Source organism: Panthera pardus, unplaced genomic scaffold, assembly GCF_024362965.1.
Source record: "Panthera pardus isolate Hobbes unplaced genomic scaffold, ASM2436296v1 HiC_scaffold_8, whole genome shotgun sequence".
Taxonomy (NCBI): Eukaryota; Metazoa; Chordata; class Mammalia; order Carnivora; family Felidae; genus Panthera; species Panthera pardus.
In genome coordinates this window covers 3,226,123-3,243,504 of record NW_026527013.1, presented here as the reverse complement: position 1 = coordinate 3,243,504, position 17,382 = coordinate 3,226,123, and the positions used below count along the sequence as shown (strand labels likewise).

General features: G+C 57.1%; 1 protein-coding gene and 1 long non-coding RNA gene across 2 annotated transcripts in view; one reads left to right on the top strand and one right to left on the bottom strand.

The window, feature by feature from the left end:
* The first annotated feature begins 1,757 nt into the window (after nucleotides 1-1,757).
* Nucleotides 1,758-17,382, top strand: part of SH3GL1 (SH3 domain containing GRB2 like 1, endophilin A2) — a 30,335-nt gene continuing 14,710 nt past the window's right edge. The window contains exon 1 of the mRNA XM_019430838.2: nucleotides 1,758-1,989. Coding sequence (XP_019286383.2) covers nucleotides 1,945-1,989 — 45 coding nt within the window. The 5' untranslated portion in view covers nucleotides 1,758-1,944. The remainder of the gene's footprint in view (nucleotides 1,990-17,382) is intronic.
* Nucleotides 7,393-8,543, bottom strand: LOC128775488 (uncharacterized). Its single transcript, XR_008420157.1, has 2 exons — nucleotides 8,098-8,543; nucleotides 7,393-7,943 (listed from the first exon to the last, which is right to left on the bottom strand). It is a non-coding gene; the product is annotated as an uncharacterized LOC128775488 (long non-coding RNA).

Below are 17,382 nucleotides of genomic sequence, written 5' to 3'. Positions count from 1 at the left end.
CCCCAGGACCTCTCAGTGACTGACACACTAGCAAGCACTCAATAAAGAGTCACTGAGCAAATGCATAAACTTCATTTGATTGGACCGTGTGATCGTGTAGGTTAAAAGCCTCCCACAGAGCAGAGGTCTTCTATCAACCTGTGAGCCTTAGAGTAGGTTTTCTTTAGCTCCAATCTGAGAAGTGATGAAAGAGCACTGAAATTTAGTCCAACTTTGGGATTCTATCCATTCTGTAGATTGGATAATTAAAGCCGAATTGTTTGGAAGTAATGTGGAGAAAGAGGGAACTTAGGAATATCACTTTGAGCAAGTCATGTATTACTCAAGGCCTGAGTTTCCCCATATGAATCGTGACATTCTGGCATTAGGCGATGCTTTAAGCCAGTGGATCACGATTGAGAGTGCCTCGCAGAATCACGTGGGAAATTTTTTTTTTAATTTTTTTTTTTAACGTTTATTTATTTTTGAGACAGAGAGAGACAGAGCAAGAACGGGGGAGGGTCAGAGAGAGAGGAAGACACAGAATCTGAAACAGGCTCCAGGCTCTGAGCTGTCAGCACAGAGCCCGACGCGGGGCTGGAACTCACGGACCGCGAGATCATGACCTGAGCCGAAGTCGGACGCTTAACCGACTGAGCCACCCAGGCGCCCCACGTGGGAAATTTTTAAAAACTATTCACAACAGTCTCATCAGGACCTTTGGGAGGGAGGTTGCGGCATATGTATTCTGAAACAATCCTCTTAGTGCAGTATCCTCTGTTGAGGCCATTGGAAGCTTCCAGCAGTCTTTGCTTGAGAAAAAGCACCCAAATCTGTCGGAGATTTCGGTACTGAAGTCGCAAACACTTCAGCTCTAGCACTTTCTTGTTCCTCTTTTTGGATTAACTTGTTCATTCCAATTCATTAGTAACTTCCAATTAATTGAATTCAATAAAAACTGATGTAAAAACTATCAAGTAACATGTATCAATCTGGGAAGACTTCCTTCCTGAAGCCGGTGACATTCCAAACAGATTGCTCTTTTACACATAGGATCAGGGGGAAAGGTTGGGGGAGAATACGTATTAAAGGAACAACATTAGCAAAGGTCAACAGGAAACAGGGATCATGGGTTATAGAAAAGGAAGAGAGCTGAAGTCCGAAGGGTTGATAGAGCCAAAATTTGCAAGCTTTGTAGGCCATGCTAGGAAGTTGAGGGGATTCTGAGGTCAGTAGACTGATATGATAGAAATTGTGTTATAGAGCATCTTTCTGTCTGTGTTTTAGAGGGGAAATTAGAGGGGAACCTGCAGGTGGGCATACCAAGAGGAGGCTGGTGGGATGGTCTGGTCAGGGCAGGGAGGACAGTGGGTATAGAAAGGAGAAGTGACACGCTGATGTCTGACTTGGGCCACTGAATGGATGAGCACGTTGCAGGGTGGAAGGCGGTGTGTGGGGGAGGGACTAACCGCGCGGAGAATTGGGTTAGCCGAGATTAGCAAACAGGTATCTGGAGATTTGTAAACCTTCAGCCTCCCAACCTCCCCGGAAGGATTTAAGCGCCTTTCCTTTAAACGTTAAGACTACCTCCGCGACCCCAGGGGTCGCTGCAGCCTCCACGGACTCTCTAGGCTCGCTCCTGTCTCCTCGCTGGCGGAGGCGGCCGCCCCAGAGCAGGCGAAGTGCGCGTGCGTTCTCTGGCCGGCAGGGGGCGCGCGTGCGCAGTCGGGGCCCGGGGCGCGCGCCAGCCGGCACCGGAAGTGTGCGGTTGCCATGTAATATCCTGGCCGCGCGGGCGCGCGAGGGGCTGAGGCGGCGCTGGGGCGGGCGCGGAGCTGGCGAGAGGGAGGTGGAGGCGGCGCCGAGGGGGCCCGCTGAGGCGCGCGGGGTGTCGGCGGCGCCCGGGAGCTTGTCGCTTGCGCGGTCCCTCCGGTTCGGGCGGGAGCCCCCACGACGGAAGGCAGCATGTCGGTGGCGGGGCTGAAGAAGCAGTTCTACAAGGCGAGCCAGGTGAGCGGAGGCCGAGGCGGGGAGTGAGCCTCGGGCCCCGGGCTGCCCGGAGTCGGGGGTCAGACCAGGCCCGACCCCGACTCGGGAGGGGGCCGCGGGCACCGAGGGGGCGACGTTGGCACGCGTGCCCCGCTCGGTGAGCAGAGCCCAGGAGGGACAGGGGCTGCGAGCGAGGGGACCCAGGCCCAGCCCGCCATGTGGGCTCCAGTCTCCTCGAGGAGGGTGGGCAGACCCCCAGGGGGGGCGGAAACGCACCCAGAGGTTGACCCGGGACTTGGACCCCTCTTCGCCTCCCCTCCCCTCCTCTGAAAGGTCAAAGAGGGAGGAAAGAAGGAAGGGGAAGAAACCCTCCGGAGGCTGTCGACTCGGGACTCTTGCCAGAGAGCCCAGGGGCAGGGAAACTTTGCGTCTGGAGTGGTACTTAAAAACCAACAAACAGAACCCCCCTTTGATGGACCAGGTACAAGGTTGTGCCAGAGGGTGGAATGGAAAGTCAGTTTCCCCCTCTGGTCCCTCAGGCGTCCCGTCCCTTTCCCCGGTGGCAAAGACGGTCACGGACGATTCCTGCCTCCCTCCGAAGATATGCTTACGCCTTTCCTTTAAAAACACACAGAGTCCTGTGTGCTTTTCCTTCAGCGTCTTGGAGATGACATTAGAGCTGGAATTCGCCATCTCAAATGGTTCCCTGCCGTGGGGGCAGCCTGGCCCTCACCCACTTGCTTCCAGAAGACCCCCCCCCCCATCCTGACAGCACAGATACCTCCCTGTGCTACCAGATGCCCCCGGAGAACTCCCCTCTTACCCCTACCCCAGGACTACGGCCCTAGAACATACCCTAGAATTTCTTCCGTCTCTTAATGGGCTCATGGTATACCAGGCGTCTGTTGATGGGCGTGTAGATTGTTTCCAGTCGTTTTCTACAAACAATACTGATCTGAATAGCCAGTGACTATCTTTTTTTTAATTAAAAAAAATTTTTTTTAATGTTTTTATTTATTTTTGAAGGAGAGAGAGAGAGAGTGTGCGTGAGCTAGGGGAGGGGCAGAGAGAGAGAGAGAGAGAGAGACACAGAATCCGAAGCAGGCTCCAGGCTCCGAGATGTCAGCACAGAGCCTGATGTGGGGCTCGAACCCTCGAACCGTGAGATCAGGACCTGAGCCGAAGTCGGCCGCCCAACTGACGGAGCCACCCAGGCGCCCCTAGCCAGTGACTGTCTTTGGTCACGGGTGGGATTGGATTTGTAGGATAAATTCCCGGAGGTGGAACGCCGAACCCAGTTGTTGATGTGCGTTACCTGTGACCGATAAGGATAGGTTTTTTGGAATGGCCAGGCCCCACTGCTCATTAATCTGGTGAAAGCTGCAGAGCCAGTCTCCGGAGAGCTGGGCACGTGGGAAATTCAGTTTATTAATTCAGATCCAGGAAGCCCCAGATTCCTTGAATCCCACTGGTTCCTCCAACCCAGGTTCAGAACCGTAGGTGTGGACTTTGTGTGGGTAGAATCCACAGAACGAGCGACCGTCTTGGGGACTGTGTGGGCCCCGCTGGCCAACCAGGCTTTTCCCACAATTTGGAGAAGTCCAGTGGGAGGGAAGAGAAACGAGTCCACAGTCACACAGCTGGTACCTTTTGTCCCTTGATGGATAAAGTCATGACCCTCGTGTTCGGGGCAAACCCCAGATGATGGCTGACCCCTGGGGGAACAGAGACTAAATCCAGAGGGTTCTAGGATTATTGCTGAGGGTACAGCCCTTTGCCCCAGCAGGATGGAATCAAGTGACCCGGCCCTGGGGTAGACCCTGCCCAACAGGCGCCGGACCCCCAGGGCTTGACCGGAGCACCTGGGAATGGCTGCCTGCTGTCTGGACCTTGATGTAGTCCCTCCTGCAGGAGAAGCCCTCTCCTCCCAACCCCCAGCTTTCAGGGCCCATGCTGGTGGCCCGGACTGTCCCACGCAGACACACTGTGCCAGAGGAGCTAGCTAGGCCGCTCAGACCGGCCACCAGGGCTCCTTCTCTCAGGGGGAAGCAGGTGGCCCGCATTCAGATCTGTGAGAAGCGTGTCGAAACCTGGAAAGCGCGGTGTGGATCGGTTTGTGATCTCACCCTTCCGTGAGGCCCGTCCCCCAAGAATGGCGATGGCCACGTCCTACTCTGGGAGCGGTTGTCTTGGCCTCCTGAATCCCTCTGCTGAGTCGTGCTCTCAAGAATCATGCTGGCCGCACTCCATTCCCTTCTGCAATAGTTTCCGCAGTCCCCCAGCATCTCTTGTTTATCAGGACAAGTCCAGCGTCTCCCTGTGGGTTTCTTGTCTGCGCTCAGTGACCCCCCTCTCATCCCCTTGTCCTCAGAAGAGGGTCAGCTGTTGAAGAGGGTGTTCTGGAGAATGGTATGAGGAGGCAGCTGATGTCTCTTGAGCTCTCACGGCGTGAGCAGGCGATAATGCTTTCCGCCGGCCAGTCTCCATCTGGCCTGAGCGTAAATGCACTCCCCTTTTACACAAAAAGACTTGGGGACATTTCTCTCTACTCTCCAGGAGACATTGGCAATATCTGGAGGCATTTTTGGTTGTCACAACTTGGGTTCCTATTAGTATCTAGTGGGTGGAGGCTCGGGATGCCGCTCAACACCCCGTAACGCACTGGGCAGCCTCCACCCCCAAGAATTATCTGGGCCCAGACGTCATTAGTGCTGAGATTGAGAAACTCTGCTTTAAGATTTGAGAATAGTGAGAATAATTATACCAGAACAAACAAACAAAAACAATACAACAACAACAAAATCTCTCCTGGGCCGTTCTTGTGATAGCTACCTGCTTTTCTTAGTTTTCAAAACACAGATAACCGCATATACCCAGAGAGACAGGCACGTAAAACTCAGCATCCAGATCCCACGTCGTCAGAACCCCAGAGTGTCTTCTGGCACCTGGTATTTTTAAGAAGGTAGAAGCTTGCATCGTTGCTTCTCAGCTGGGGTGACTAACCCTGCCCCCCTTCCCTCTGCCCCCCACCCCCATGCACCCGCTTAGGGACACTTGGCAATGTCAGAGACGGTTTTTGGTCGTCACTGCTTGGGGAGAGGGTGCTGCTGGCATCGAGTGCGTAGAGGCCGGGGATGGTTGCTAAACACCTCACGGTACACAGCCAGCCTTCCCCACAACAAAGAATTATCCGGCCCCAAACGTGAAGAGCGCTGAGGTTGAGAAACAGTGCTTTGAAACAGGCTCTTCGTGGCAGAGGCTTGTAACAGTGTTGTTTCTAAATTGAGAACTAGAAGCCAGGTGGATGTGGGAGAGCCAGGGGCAATGGAGAGGCTTGGTTCCTAGTTGACGCTGTGATATTGATTAAAAGTTTCTGATCTCACTGCGGATACTGGTAACAAACCAGTTGTTAGTATCTGGCAATATCCCGGCAGAGTCCGTGCCAGTTCACCTCTGGTGACAACGTTCAAGTCTTGCATAAGGTTGGTTTGGACTTGAATGGGAAGTTCGTGAGCTTTTCTTGTTGCACACTGGACACCACTGGGCTGAGGCACGGTGAAGGATCTGTAGCGGAAAATGCTGGAAGGAACAGGCATCTGTCTGAGGCCTCAGTCCTACCACCCATCTGGTACTTATGTACATATAGAACTGGGGGGGATGCTTTAGTCTGAATATTTCTGGGGACCTAAGGAGGGTAAGGAGACCCCACTAACAAGATCCAGACTTGGAAGTTCATTTCTCATTGTAAATGACATTAATTTCCAGACCTAAACTGCTAACTGCTTTCTGATATTTCTTGTGGCTGGGCCAGATTTGAGAGTGTAACTAGGGATAGAGTTGGCAGCCGCCTGGAATGCTGGCTTGACTTTTTTTTTTCTTTTCTCTCTTTCTCTTTCCTTTTTTTTTTTTTTTTTGGCCTGAAAGGAGGGAGAGAGTTTGAACTGAAAGATTGGTTCTGTGAGAGCTAGGAGGAAAATTCATGACTGCCATATCCCAGAGCTTTGAAGTTCGTTGGATGCTTGCTAGGCCCTGGGTTTGTGCCTAGGAGGAAAGATCAGACTTCCTTTGAGAGGCATGAGGTGGGGAAAGGGCTGGGGCACCCAGGACCCCAACCTTTAGAGTAATTAGTATCAGGGAGATGTGGCTGGTGTTTGGAACGTCCCCAGATCCTGCCTGCTCTGACCTATTTTTTAAACCTTATCGTGTGGAATCCCACTTGATTTCCTAGCAAAGGGTTTAGCCTGTTAAGTAATAAACATGGAGTGATCTTAGATGCAAAAAATCTGGACCGTGGAGCTCCCTCATCAGCGGGAATTAAAGCACGGAACCTGTGTGCTGAGCACAACAGGCAAAGTGGGGTCCCTGCCCCAGGCCCTTGAGCTCAGCAGCTGCAGGCTAACTGCCGGAAGACCCTCTGCCTTGGGGCAGCAGACACGGGGATGGCTTTGGTTGTTACTGTGTCCACGTGAGATGGGATCTGGATTAAGTCCAACTTTGCCGGAAGCAACTCTGCTGACTCCCCTTGTAAGAAGACCTTTGAACTAGCGACATCCCTGTGGGACCCTGGACCGAGATGTTCCCGTCCCGCTCCATTGGTGGACAGACCAGCCTGGTGTTTTAGGCCTGGACTGGGGAGCTACAGAACAGGTGTGAGACTGCCCTCCCCCAAAGGAACCTGGGACCTCCGTAAACCCCACCGTTCCCAGGCCTGTCCGTGAAGCTGGGTGAACCTGACCACCTTCACAGGACCCTGTTCGCCGTCACGGAGGCTCTCTGTAACCAGGCAGCATCCTGCGTATTCTCGTTAACAAACCAGGACCTCTCAAGCGGGCATCGTGTTCTGCTTCTGCTCCCCGTGCCCGCCGAGCGTGAGGTGGCAAGTTCACCTCTGACTCAGAACCCTGTGTTGATTAAAGACCAGTCAGCGTGCCTGGGCGCTCTTCTCCCTACTTAGCTGGCTCTGTGTGAAGGCAGAGCCATGGGACACTTAATTATAGTCCACGTGCCTCTGAATAATAGCATGTGAGGTGAGGAGTTTCCTAGCAGCTCCCTGCTCAGTTTCAGAAACTGGGGGCTGTCACATTTCTGAGACCCCAGAACTCAGCGAGTGAACCGAGGAGCCAGTGCTGTTTACCCCTCGACCCATCCCCCCAGCTTTCCCTTTGTGGAGCCCCCATCTGAGCGCTAGTTCGTACGGATGGTTCTGAGTTCAGCGGTTCACCCCTCAGGTGCCCGTATGCACATCTGCTCGAGTTTTTCCTCCGAGGAAACACCGGTTGTGACCAGGCCTACTCAGGCCTGCCCTTTGCCTGTGGCATGCGTCCCATGGCCTTTGACCCAAGGACACGGGCCGGTTAGCTGTGCTCTGGCCTGTCTCAGCCCTTCTCCTCTTCTGTTGTTGCCAATATTTTGAAACTGATCCAATCTGGGGAAACTCGGCTTTTATTTATTTATTAGAGAGAGAACAAGCGGGGGAGGGGCAGAGAGCAAGAGAATCCCAAGCAGGCTCTGAGCTGTCAGCCCAGAGCCTGGTGCTGGGCTCGATCCCGTGAACCGTGAGATCACGACCTGAGCCGAAATCAAGAGTCAGACGCTTAACCCCCTGGGCCCCCCCACCAGGCACCCCAAAACTTAGTTTTTAGTTTGGCCCCGTGGCCCACTTCTTTCATGGGATTTCGGAAGCAAGTGTGTTGCACGTTCTGGCTCTGTGGCAAGTGGGAGCCAGGGGGTTGGCGGGAGGAAAGTAGTCTTCTGTTTCTTATTTCGAAGGTGAAATTTGTAAAATTTGTAAGCTGTAGGCAAAGTGTGATGCTGAAGTTTTCGAGCCACAGACCTTGTCTGCCCCGGGGGTTGGGAGCTGTGCAGGCCGGCTGAGGCGTCTTTACCCTCGAACTCCAACCCTAATGGCGTTTCCTGGCTGGCGAAGTGCGAGGGGCAGCTTCTTCTGGTGCTCTCTCAAGGCTGCCCCTGGCAAGCTGGGTGGAGAAGTGTGTCAGGCTGGCAGCAGCTGGTTTCTGTCTTCTCTCCTTGCTCTCTCCTCTCCCTCCGCCCTCCCTTCCTCCCTCGCCTGGTCCCTGCCCTACCCCCGTCCCAAGCTTTCGCAGGCTGGATTGGGTGGCCACTTCTCACTTCTCAGGAGCACTGCAGTTTGGGTACATTTCCGCTCGTTTCCTGTTAGGCAGTAACCAGGGTTCCAGAACGCAGGATCCCAGAGGACAGCTCCACCTTCCTTTTCCGCTCAGCTCCTAGAAAAAACCTGCTGACTGGGCCCTGAGAGTGGGGTCACGCGGAGACTCCCAACCACAGCAGGAAAATAGATGTGTGATTTCCTCCGAAGGACCTGACTCAGCATCGGGTCGCTGCCCAGCTGCTCAGAGTTCCACACCTGGGGATCGAGCACCTCCAGTGGCCTCACACACCCCGTGTCTGAGACCGCCAGCCCCGTGGCCACTGTCCCCACAGGGCTCACAGTCGTAGGGAGTGCTGTCCAGCCAGACGATGTGACGTGTCCACCCAGGGTCACAGAGGCTGTGGGTTGTTCTCCCACACCCGGCAGCCCTCCCTGCCCTTGGCCTGGTGAGCCTTAGTTCCCCTCCCATGTGTCCCTTCAACCTTCCCACAGCATCTCCCCAGCCCCCCGGCAGTCAGAGCCCCTGTTCCTGTTTCTCAGACTCCTGCGTAGTCGCCTTCCCAGTCAAGGGCTGGGATTGACGTCTTTGTCACTGGATCCTAAGTCTTTGCGGGTAGCGCCCCGTGTAGTTCTGCCGTTGCCGTGTGCCCAGTTGAGCCCAGCCCCCGGCCTGTCCCGGACACTCAGTGTTGTATCGGATGGGCGGACAGACGGATGTTTGCGCACACTAGTGAGCAAATGGTTGCGTCATGGGTTGTAGGTGCAGATGCCGGAGCTTTGGTGTCAGCACGCCTAGAGGAAGCAGAGCCTGGGACAGGCGGGAAATGTGAACATCCCCAGCTGGCCTGGCATTCAGGGCCTCCTGGAGCCCTGCCTGGTCCCGGTTTTAAGTCCCACCCCTTCCCTTTGTGGGTGGCACACTGCAGTCCGACCGGTGTGTCCGCCCAGCCGGCTACCTTGTACTGCCTTGTACCTTACCTTCCCCACCCCAGCCCAGTCTCCCTGTCCACTTCCTGTTTGTGTCTTTGTGCTTGCCATCTCCTGCGGCCACCCGCTGGGAAGACTTGTCCGTGCTCTGAGCATCCGGCCCGCTGGTCTCCACCCACGTGCCACCCGCCAAACACAGCCTCACACCAGAGTGTGCTTTTCTTCTCATCAGACCCGAGCTCCTGAGGGAGCAGGGCTTGCCTGGGCCATGGCTTGCTGGCCAAGTTGTCGGAAATGGTGGGCTTCTGAGAGCGGGAGTGGGGCAGGACAGTGACAGGGACGTGGCTGCTGCTGTGTCCCTGGGGGCGGCTCCTGCTCAGGTCCAGGCGGACCTCCAGGCGAGCAGAGTGGCTGACAAGCCTCCATCAGGAACAGGTCCAACTGGTTTAAAAATAATTCAGAGCTCAGAGACTGTCCCCTTGGCTTTAGATTGGCACGACAGAATGTGCACGATTCAGTCGCTACTCCCCAGGAGTTCCCCAGCATCACCTCGGCCCATAATTCACATCTTTGCCAGTGCCCTCCACCCAGCCCTGCTTTTTCGAAAGTGCAACAAATGATGAACTTTCTGTCATTTTGGGCCTTAGCCCCGAGATTGAGCAACGACCCACATTCTTAGGAAGCCCCTTGGGAAGGAAACTGGTAACTTCCTGCTCCTTCTTACCCCCAAGGACCCAAAGCTCCTCCTGGTCCCCTCCGCCCACTCGCCTTCCCCGCTTGAGGCCCCATGGCTGCCTGAAGGCAAACGGGCAGGCATCCGTCAGCCCGAAGGCCTCACCCCATCAGAGCCCGGGCTTTGTGGAGGCAGCCGCGCAGCGCTGGCCCTTCAAGGCCAGTCTTTGTGGTTCAGAAGAGGGCCGCTGAGGGGCTGGGGGTGGATTTCTCCATCGCTTAACCTCACCTGCCCGGCCTAGGGTTCACCTTTCCCTCCCGGGAGCTCAGGAGCCCTTGCTGTGGTTAGTCTCTTCTTGCTCCCCTGCGCAGGGCGGCCTTTTGCCCATCTTCGAGGGGTTTAGGACTTGCTGGGGCTCCCCACTGACTGCCAAGCTGGCCTCTGGGTCAGGGCCCCCAAACGCATGCAAGTGAGGCCCCCCACAGAGGCGGGCTGCGAGGTCCTGGACATGAAGATCCAGGTGTCTGTCTCCTCCAGCTGTGGCATGGAACATCGTCGCAGTGGAGAAGTGTGAGGCGGTCGTCCCAGGCTCCCAGCCGGGCGTCTCTGGCTCCAGCGCCTCCAGGGCACCCGGGTGTTCTCTCCCTGCCTCCCACAGCAGGCCCCGGCTTTGTCCCAGAGCACGGCTTCGGCTCAGGGCGGCCGGGAGGCACTGGCAGCCCCTGCTGCTCGGTGGGACCTCTCCACCACCTGGGGATGAGCAGGCGTGGGAGTCTTAAGTGGAAGCTGCGGACCGGAGGGGTGTCTGGGACTCAGGAGGGCGCGGAGACGGTCCTTTTGCCCGGTTGCCTCCGCCGTGCCCCTGGAGTCCAGGAGTCGGCGCGGCTTTCCAGCAGAGCCTGCGGGGTTGACCTCTGGGAGCTTCCCCTCGGTGGCTCACGGCTCACGCTCACCGGGCCCGGAGCCAGCCGCCGCTGGGGTGTTGCGGAGGGACGCCCCTTCTCCGGCGCCTCGCTGAGTTGTTGCTGTTGTGATCAGTATTGATTACTTTTCGCTGATCGCATCGTTGTGTTCTATTGACGTGGTCACGTGAACGTGCTCTGCGTCACGATACGTCACGTCGTGTTCCGTCAGTAGCCGTTATCTAGCTAACGTTAAGTTACATGCTTACGTGTGAAGTTAGGCGCAACGCGTGTCTTACGTTGTGTCCCTGCTATCGCTGCCGGATGGTGACGTGTTCCAAGCATAGAGATAGAGATGAGGAAGGACCGCAAGAGCCAAGTGCCCACAGGAGCTCCGTGCAGCACGAATACAGTCGCAGTCGAAGCCCCCGCCCTCATTTGCACCTTTATTGCACAGAAGTAACGCCAAAAGTGCGCAGGATCGTTTTTGCGAGTTCACCCCTCCTCCAAGTGGCGTGAGGTGCTCGTGTCGCTCAGCACTGTGGGCGTGTCCCCTTCGCGTGTGTGCCCAGACACATGTAACTCTAGGTTCACTGCTCGGCCCGGCTGGCTTTCCTCGGTATGACGGTGCCACGGTGCACTTATCCGGCCCCTGCTGGTGGGCACTTAGGGCTTTGCGCGCTTTTGTTCTTCCGGACCGTGTGGCGGTGAGCTCTCTTGCAGGTGTCCCCTCCGGCACGTGCCTCAGTTTTTCCGGACTTATACCTCGTTTAATGAAGCCATATAGGTTTTCGGCGGTACCAGCCTGGAAAACGAAACAAAACCCGTACTCAGTTTGCATGACCCAGAGTCCTGAGCCCAAAGCTGGCGGGAGTCACGTGTCTGAACACTCACAACGGTGATGTTTCAGGCGATGTTTCAAGTGTGCTGCCCAGGGAGCTCAGCGGGGGGCACGGAGGCTCCGAGGCACCGGCTAAGCTGGGGGTCGTCCAGGGGGAGGGCGAACCGTGGGTAAACCCGGGGAGGCAGCCCAGAGCCCTGCATCTGCCCTGTGTCCTCCTCACAGAATTAATCTGGTCCTCGGCCTGTCACCTCCTCAACAGCTGTGTCCTCAGTCCTGTTCTCCACAGCGAGGCTGAGTTCACAGAAAGCGCCTGGCATCCGGTCTTGCCACACGGGGCCACTCGGGCTGGTGCATCCAGTCAGAGCTCACCTGCCCGCTAGTATCTGTCTGTACGTGGGCACTTGGCAGTCATCAGAGCGGCAGAGTCTCCCGATGTGCCGATTCCCAGCTGTGCCTTCTGGTTTCGGCTCCGGCTGTTAACCAGCGTCCTGTGGCAGTGTGTTTAGTGGAAACCTGTGTGCGCCGTGAGCTTCCTTCGGGACGGGGTCACCGCGCTGGTGGCTGAGTTCAACGTTGATGAGTCAATAGCGTGTATGAACTATGGTGTCTTTAAACAGAAACGCACGTGATGCAAGCTGATGTATTGATCGGCCGTGACTAGAGGCTCACAGAAACCTAACCCCAGTATCTCTCCCAGGAGCAGCGGCTTCACGTTCAGCAGTTCAGTGTTTGCAGGGACTTTCTAGAACAGAACTGCTATGAATGAGTGGCGAGAACCGCCTGCAGTTCCCGTGGCAGGCGGAGTGACTCAGGGTGAACCCAAGGGTGTCCCCACCCCACAGAGCCTGCGTGCGTGCTGCCTTGGCCAAGAGCCCTTGCTGGTGGGAGCTGGAGATACAGAGGCCACTCGCAGTTAACCGGGTGGGCCCCGTCTGCTGATCAGGGCTCCTTAAACGCAGGCTCCTGTCCCCTCTGGGGTGAGAGGGAAATGTGAGTGCAGAACAGAGGACCAGGGAGAATGGAGCGTGGCACGTCGGCTCCACAGCCTTTGGGGACAGGACAGGCCACAGCCAGGGAACGCAAGCTGCCTCTAGAAGCCAGGAGAGGCGTGGAAACCCCCAGAGCTGCCGGCACCTTGGTCTCAAGCCTGGTGAGGTCCACGTCGGATTTCTGACCTCTTTAAGATTTTTGTGTTGTGTCAGCGTCGGGTCGTTTAACGTGTCGTATTGTTTAGAAACTTGTGTTGTTTTGTCACTGAGGTTACAGTAATTTGTTGTGGCAGCCAGAGGGAATGCAGACAGGTCCCCCGCCTTAAAGCCTTGTCCAGAGACGGGTTTTCGGCTCAGTCTTTAAGGGGTGGGTGTGTGCACACACGCACGTGTGTGTTTTCTCCTCCGTTAGCTCTCGCCTCCAACCTGATGGCCAGACTCCACCGGAAAATAGGTCTGGTGCACTTGGCCAAGTCCACTTAGGGGGTCACTGTGCTAAGAACAGTTCCTCCAAGAGCCGCTTCCACTGAAGTGCTCTTTGCAGCAAATCGGAAGCTCTGCAGGAGTCACTCCCTGGTTCCTGGATCCCCCACCTTGGCGACTTAAGAGCTGGTGAATTCGTAGACAGTCCCCTGTCACCGTTGTTTAATGTGCATTTGAAAACTGGCTCTGTGCTCAGGCTTTACGCAAAAACCACCGTGTCAGCCTCAGGGTGCCGCGGCACAGGAAGCATCTCAGTAGGGTCTCCATCTCCCGGGGCTCCTGCCAGGTGTGTAGAAGGAGGCTGGCAGCTCTCGAGTCCAGTGGCACCTTTCTTCCCATTGTGAAGCCCGGAAGCTCACACCAGACACCCTTTGGTTAACGACCCCTCACATCTTGAGAAGAGGCGCTTCAGAACCCCGTCCTGGGCATCTGTTTCCGTGCCAGCCCTCAGCTCCTCTGCCCTCGGCACTGGTTCAGGTCCCCGTGTCCCCTTGTCTCTGCCTTTACTCACTCCATGTCCCTTTCTCCTTTCTGCACCCAACCCATCCTTCAAAGTCCAGTTCAGGGCCATCTCCTTCGTGAACCCTGCCTGGTTCTCTCCCCACGAGGAGGAAGCGGGCTCTCCCTATCCCTTGGCATAGATCCCTTCTATTATCATTTTTTTGGTGTGGCTATATTATTCATTTTCCCCCTCTACCACATCTGGCACATCTAATGATTATGCGTTGAATGAGTTGGGCAAGTTTCTCAAAAGGAGGAATCCGGGTTTCTGACTTTGACCCCAGTTGTCCATCCCCATCCGGACAGAGCAGATCAGCTCAGGGTAGGAGTCTGCAGGGTGACTGAGTGATTGAAATAGGGCTGATACAGTAACCCAGGGTCCTATGACAGGAGACTGAAGGGAGGGACCAGGGACGATTCCCAAGGTGATGACCCTGGGCGCTGGCTTTGCGTCTGGACGTGGGAAGGAGAAAGGAAAAGAGGACACACGCAGCTAGAGTGAGGCCCCAGCGTTGGAGCCTCAGGGCCACTGGCCTGCCCTGTTGGGTTCTTACCCCTCATCCGGGAGCCCAGACACAGTCTGTGGAGTCGGTCCTTCCGGGGAAGCGGAGGCAGCCCCGGGTGCTGGGACATGGCCCTGGCTGCTAGACCCGCGTCACGAGGCAGAGAGGGATTTGAGCACTCTTACGGCTCCGAGCTTAAGAAGCGGCAACGCCAGACGTGTATCACATGGGTGACGACAGAGAAGGAAGGCCGGGGGGAAAGACCACCAGACTGGGAGGACAGGCTTGCTTTTCTCCTGCAAAAAATAAAAACAGCCTCATTGAAGAGTACCTTGAGTCAGAATTGCACTGCCGTCTTGGCCAATGCAGCACGACCCTGACCCCACGTCGTGGGGGTGAAACTCTGTTCCCTGCGTGGAAGTGCGGCCTGGATGCGCACAGCAGCGCCATCCGGGAGAATGGGGAGGACGGAGATCTCGGGTGGGGGCGCTGGGGGCAGGAATCCCATTAGCCCGGATGGAGGGTAGAAATCCACTTGGGGGTGGTGAGGGCCGGCCGGCAGGCGGGCTTGGTTGGCTGGGTGAGAGCGGGAAGAAGAGGGCGGACTGGAGACTGGTGGAGCAGTTGTGTGCCAGGGGCCCCTCTCCACTGGGGGTTTCCCACCCATTCCTTCCAGCTCGGTACCCCGCCCACCCTGCCCCACAGGTGGAGCTTCGGGATTGGGTACAGCCCATCAGCTGTGTGGTTGGTGCTGTGAGATTTCTTGGAGTCGAGGTTCCGTCACTGTCCCCTCGGGTGGGGCTTCTGTGGCAGAGGAAGAGCCGTCAGGTCGGCCTGCTGTGGACGTGGTTTTTATCCCTGCCTGGGTGTGTGGGAAGCCATGGGTCCCTCCTAGGAGGGCTCCCCAGAAGGCCTTTCACCCCAGGAACGCAGACTCGTTACTGCCCCTGTCACGTGGGCCCCATGGCAGATCCTGTTTCTGGGCCTTGTCGGAGTCGTGGGGCCCTGCACACGGCTGCTGCCTGCACACAGCCTTCCTGGCCGCCTTTCCTTGGGTCTTGTGCCCCGCAGCCAGCAGCAGGCGTGCGTGCGTCGGGTGGTCTGTGGTTTTTAAAGCACGTTCACACTGAGTCCCACAGCACGTCGCCCCCACCTCCTGTGGTACAGGTGAGGAAACTGAGGCTCAGAAGGGGCTGCCTCTTGCATAGAGTCATGGGGCCGAGAGTGCCCTCCCAGGAGCTCCCGGAGGGCGGGCTGTGCGTGCTAACGGTATCTGTTGTCTCAATGGATATTGGTTGTCCCGGTACCTAATGGGAGCCAGGCCCCCGCCACCCTCCCAGCTCCTCACGGGAGGCACACTGCCCACTGGAAGTTGGTGTTTGGGGGTGGGGAGGGGGGTGAGGCTGTCCCAGGTGGCATTGCTGGAGTGAAGATGAGCCCTGAGGGAGGAGAAGGGGGCCCCTGAGAACGGCTCGTCTCCGTCTGTGGCCCGCAGCACGGTCCCCGGGTGCTCGCCCACTGCCGGGGCACGAACGGTGACAGCGAGTGTGTGTGCGTGCGCACGTGTGCATGTGCGAGGCCTGACCGCGCATCCTGAGAAAGGACAGGTCTGCCTGCTCCGTTCACTAGAAGGGTGGGTGGCAGCTGGGGGCCCAGGAGCAGTTTGCCCCGGTGACCGCCGGAACTGCCGGCCTAACCCCGGCCGCTCCCTTCTCCTCGGCCCTGCTGGTGCTGGGTGTGCTGCGGTGACTGCGCCGAGATCCCGAGACTCCTCCCAGCTCTGAGTTCTCGAGACTGACTTTGCAGTTGAGAAGGGCGAGTGCCCCTGGACAAATGGGGGGGGTGTGTAGGGAGAGGAGTGGTCGGGCAGGGTCACGGCCATAAACACACAGCAGGGGTTGGTCTCCCGGGCTGAGAGCTGCTGATGGCTTCACCTCTCCCTGCTTGCCACGTGCTGTCCTGGGATCAGCACCTGCCCAGGTGCTTTTGTAGCCACGCTGGAAGAAACCGGTCTTGGGGACCGTGGGCCACCGTGGCCGTGAGTCACCTGTTAGCCAAGCCTGTTGTCACCGCCCTGATATGACAGGCGAGCAGTCGAGCCGGGTGAGGGTACATTCCTCAGCACGCACTCAGAGCCTCCGCCTGGAGCTGTGTCAGGGAGCTGCGCGTCGGAGCTCTGCCCTCACAGCGGCCCTCGGCGCCCCGAGCGTGTGTGGGCCCGGTCCCACACAGCTCCAGCCTGGCGTGTTTCTGTTTGGTCTTTAGAGGCTCTTTGCCTGCCAGCCTTCCTTTCCTGTGTCCTGTGCTCCCAAACCACAGACTTGTGGCTCTCACGCGGGTTCCTGTCGATAAGAAACCATTGCCATTCCGGGAGTGAGGTCCTCTGGATGCGAACCAGCCCGGGCCTGGCTTGCTCAGATTTTTTTCTGTGCAAATTTTCCCGAACCTTTGCTCTCTGGTGAGGGAGCCAGCTGTGGGCAGACCTGGGGTGGAGAGCAGGGAGCTGGGCTGGCGGCCTCCAGCCAGAGTGCCAGCCTGGCCTGAATTTCCCACAAGCAGACACCAAGGGGAAGTTGGGGATACGGACAGGTGCTGCCGTCCGCTAGCTCCTGAGTCCGCTGCCACCGCGGAGCGGTGTGTGAGGTCGTGTCAGGTCCTTCCTGGTTCAAGCGTGGGCACAGCAGTGATGGGGTTGCTCACTTCAAGTTCACAGTCCGGCGGGCGGAGGGCCATAAAGAGATGGGGATGAGGCGGTGCCGTCACCGAACAGAAGACGCAGCTCGAGTGAACCTGGTCCAAGGTGATGTCTGAAGGGGGTGGGGGCTTGAGAAAAGAAGGGCCAGTAGTGCCAGGGGACAGGTGGCCAGGGGCCACATCGCTCCTGCCTAGATAAGGAGGCAGGTGATAGAGAACCAGGAGGGCTTCCTGGAAGAGGTGGCTTCTCATTAGTTAGGCTTTTAAAAATGGAAGGGGTCTTAGAGACAGGAGCGACGGCCTCTGTGTTCCAGGAGGCAGGGGCGCTGGGCTTTAGATCGATTCATCGGTCACCTTAGCTCGTCGTGGTTGGGGTACTCACAGCCCCTCATTGAGACTTGTGCCCGGGCACCTAGCCCCGTGTGTGGTAAGCTGTGCTCCCGGTGTTTGATACTGACCTTGCGTCTGTGCCTTCCAAGCAGGATTTCCAAACTTCATCTCCTGTCTCTTCCTGAAGAGTTAGTCTTACGTCAGCTCTGCCATCGATAAAAGAGGAGTTCGTGGAACACCCTTGTTGTCTCTGCACACGCAGAGCAGAATCCTGCTTCGCCACCCTGACTGTGGACCGGCAGCTGGCGGCCACCGCACGGCACCCGCTGAGCGACGCGGGGCTGGCGCCGCCCGGCCAGGCAGGACTCGGGGGATTTATTACATTTGCCTGTGGGCTGGGTGTTTCTTTTTTATAAGTTTTCGTCTGAAACTGACTTT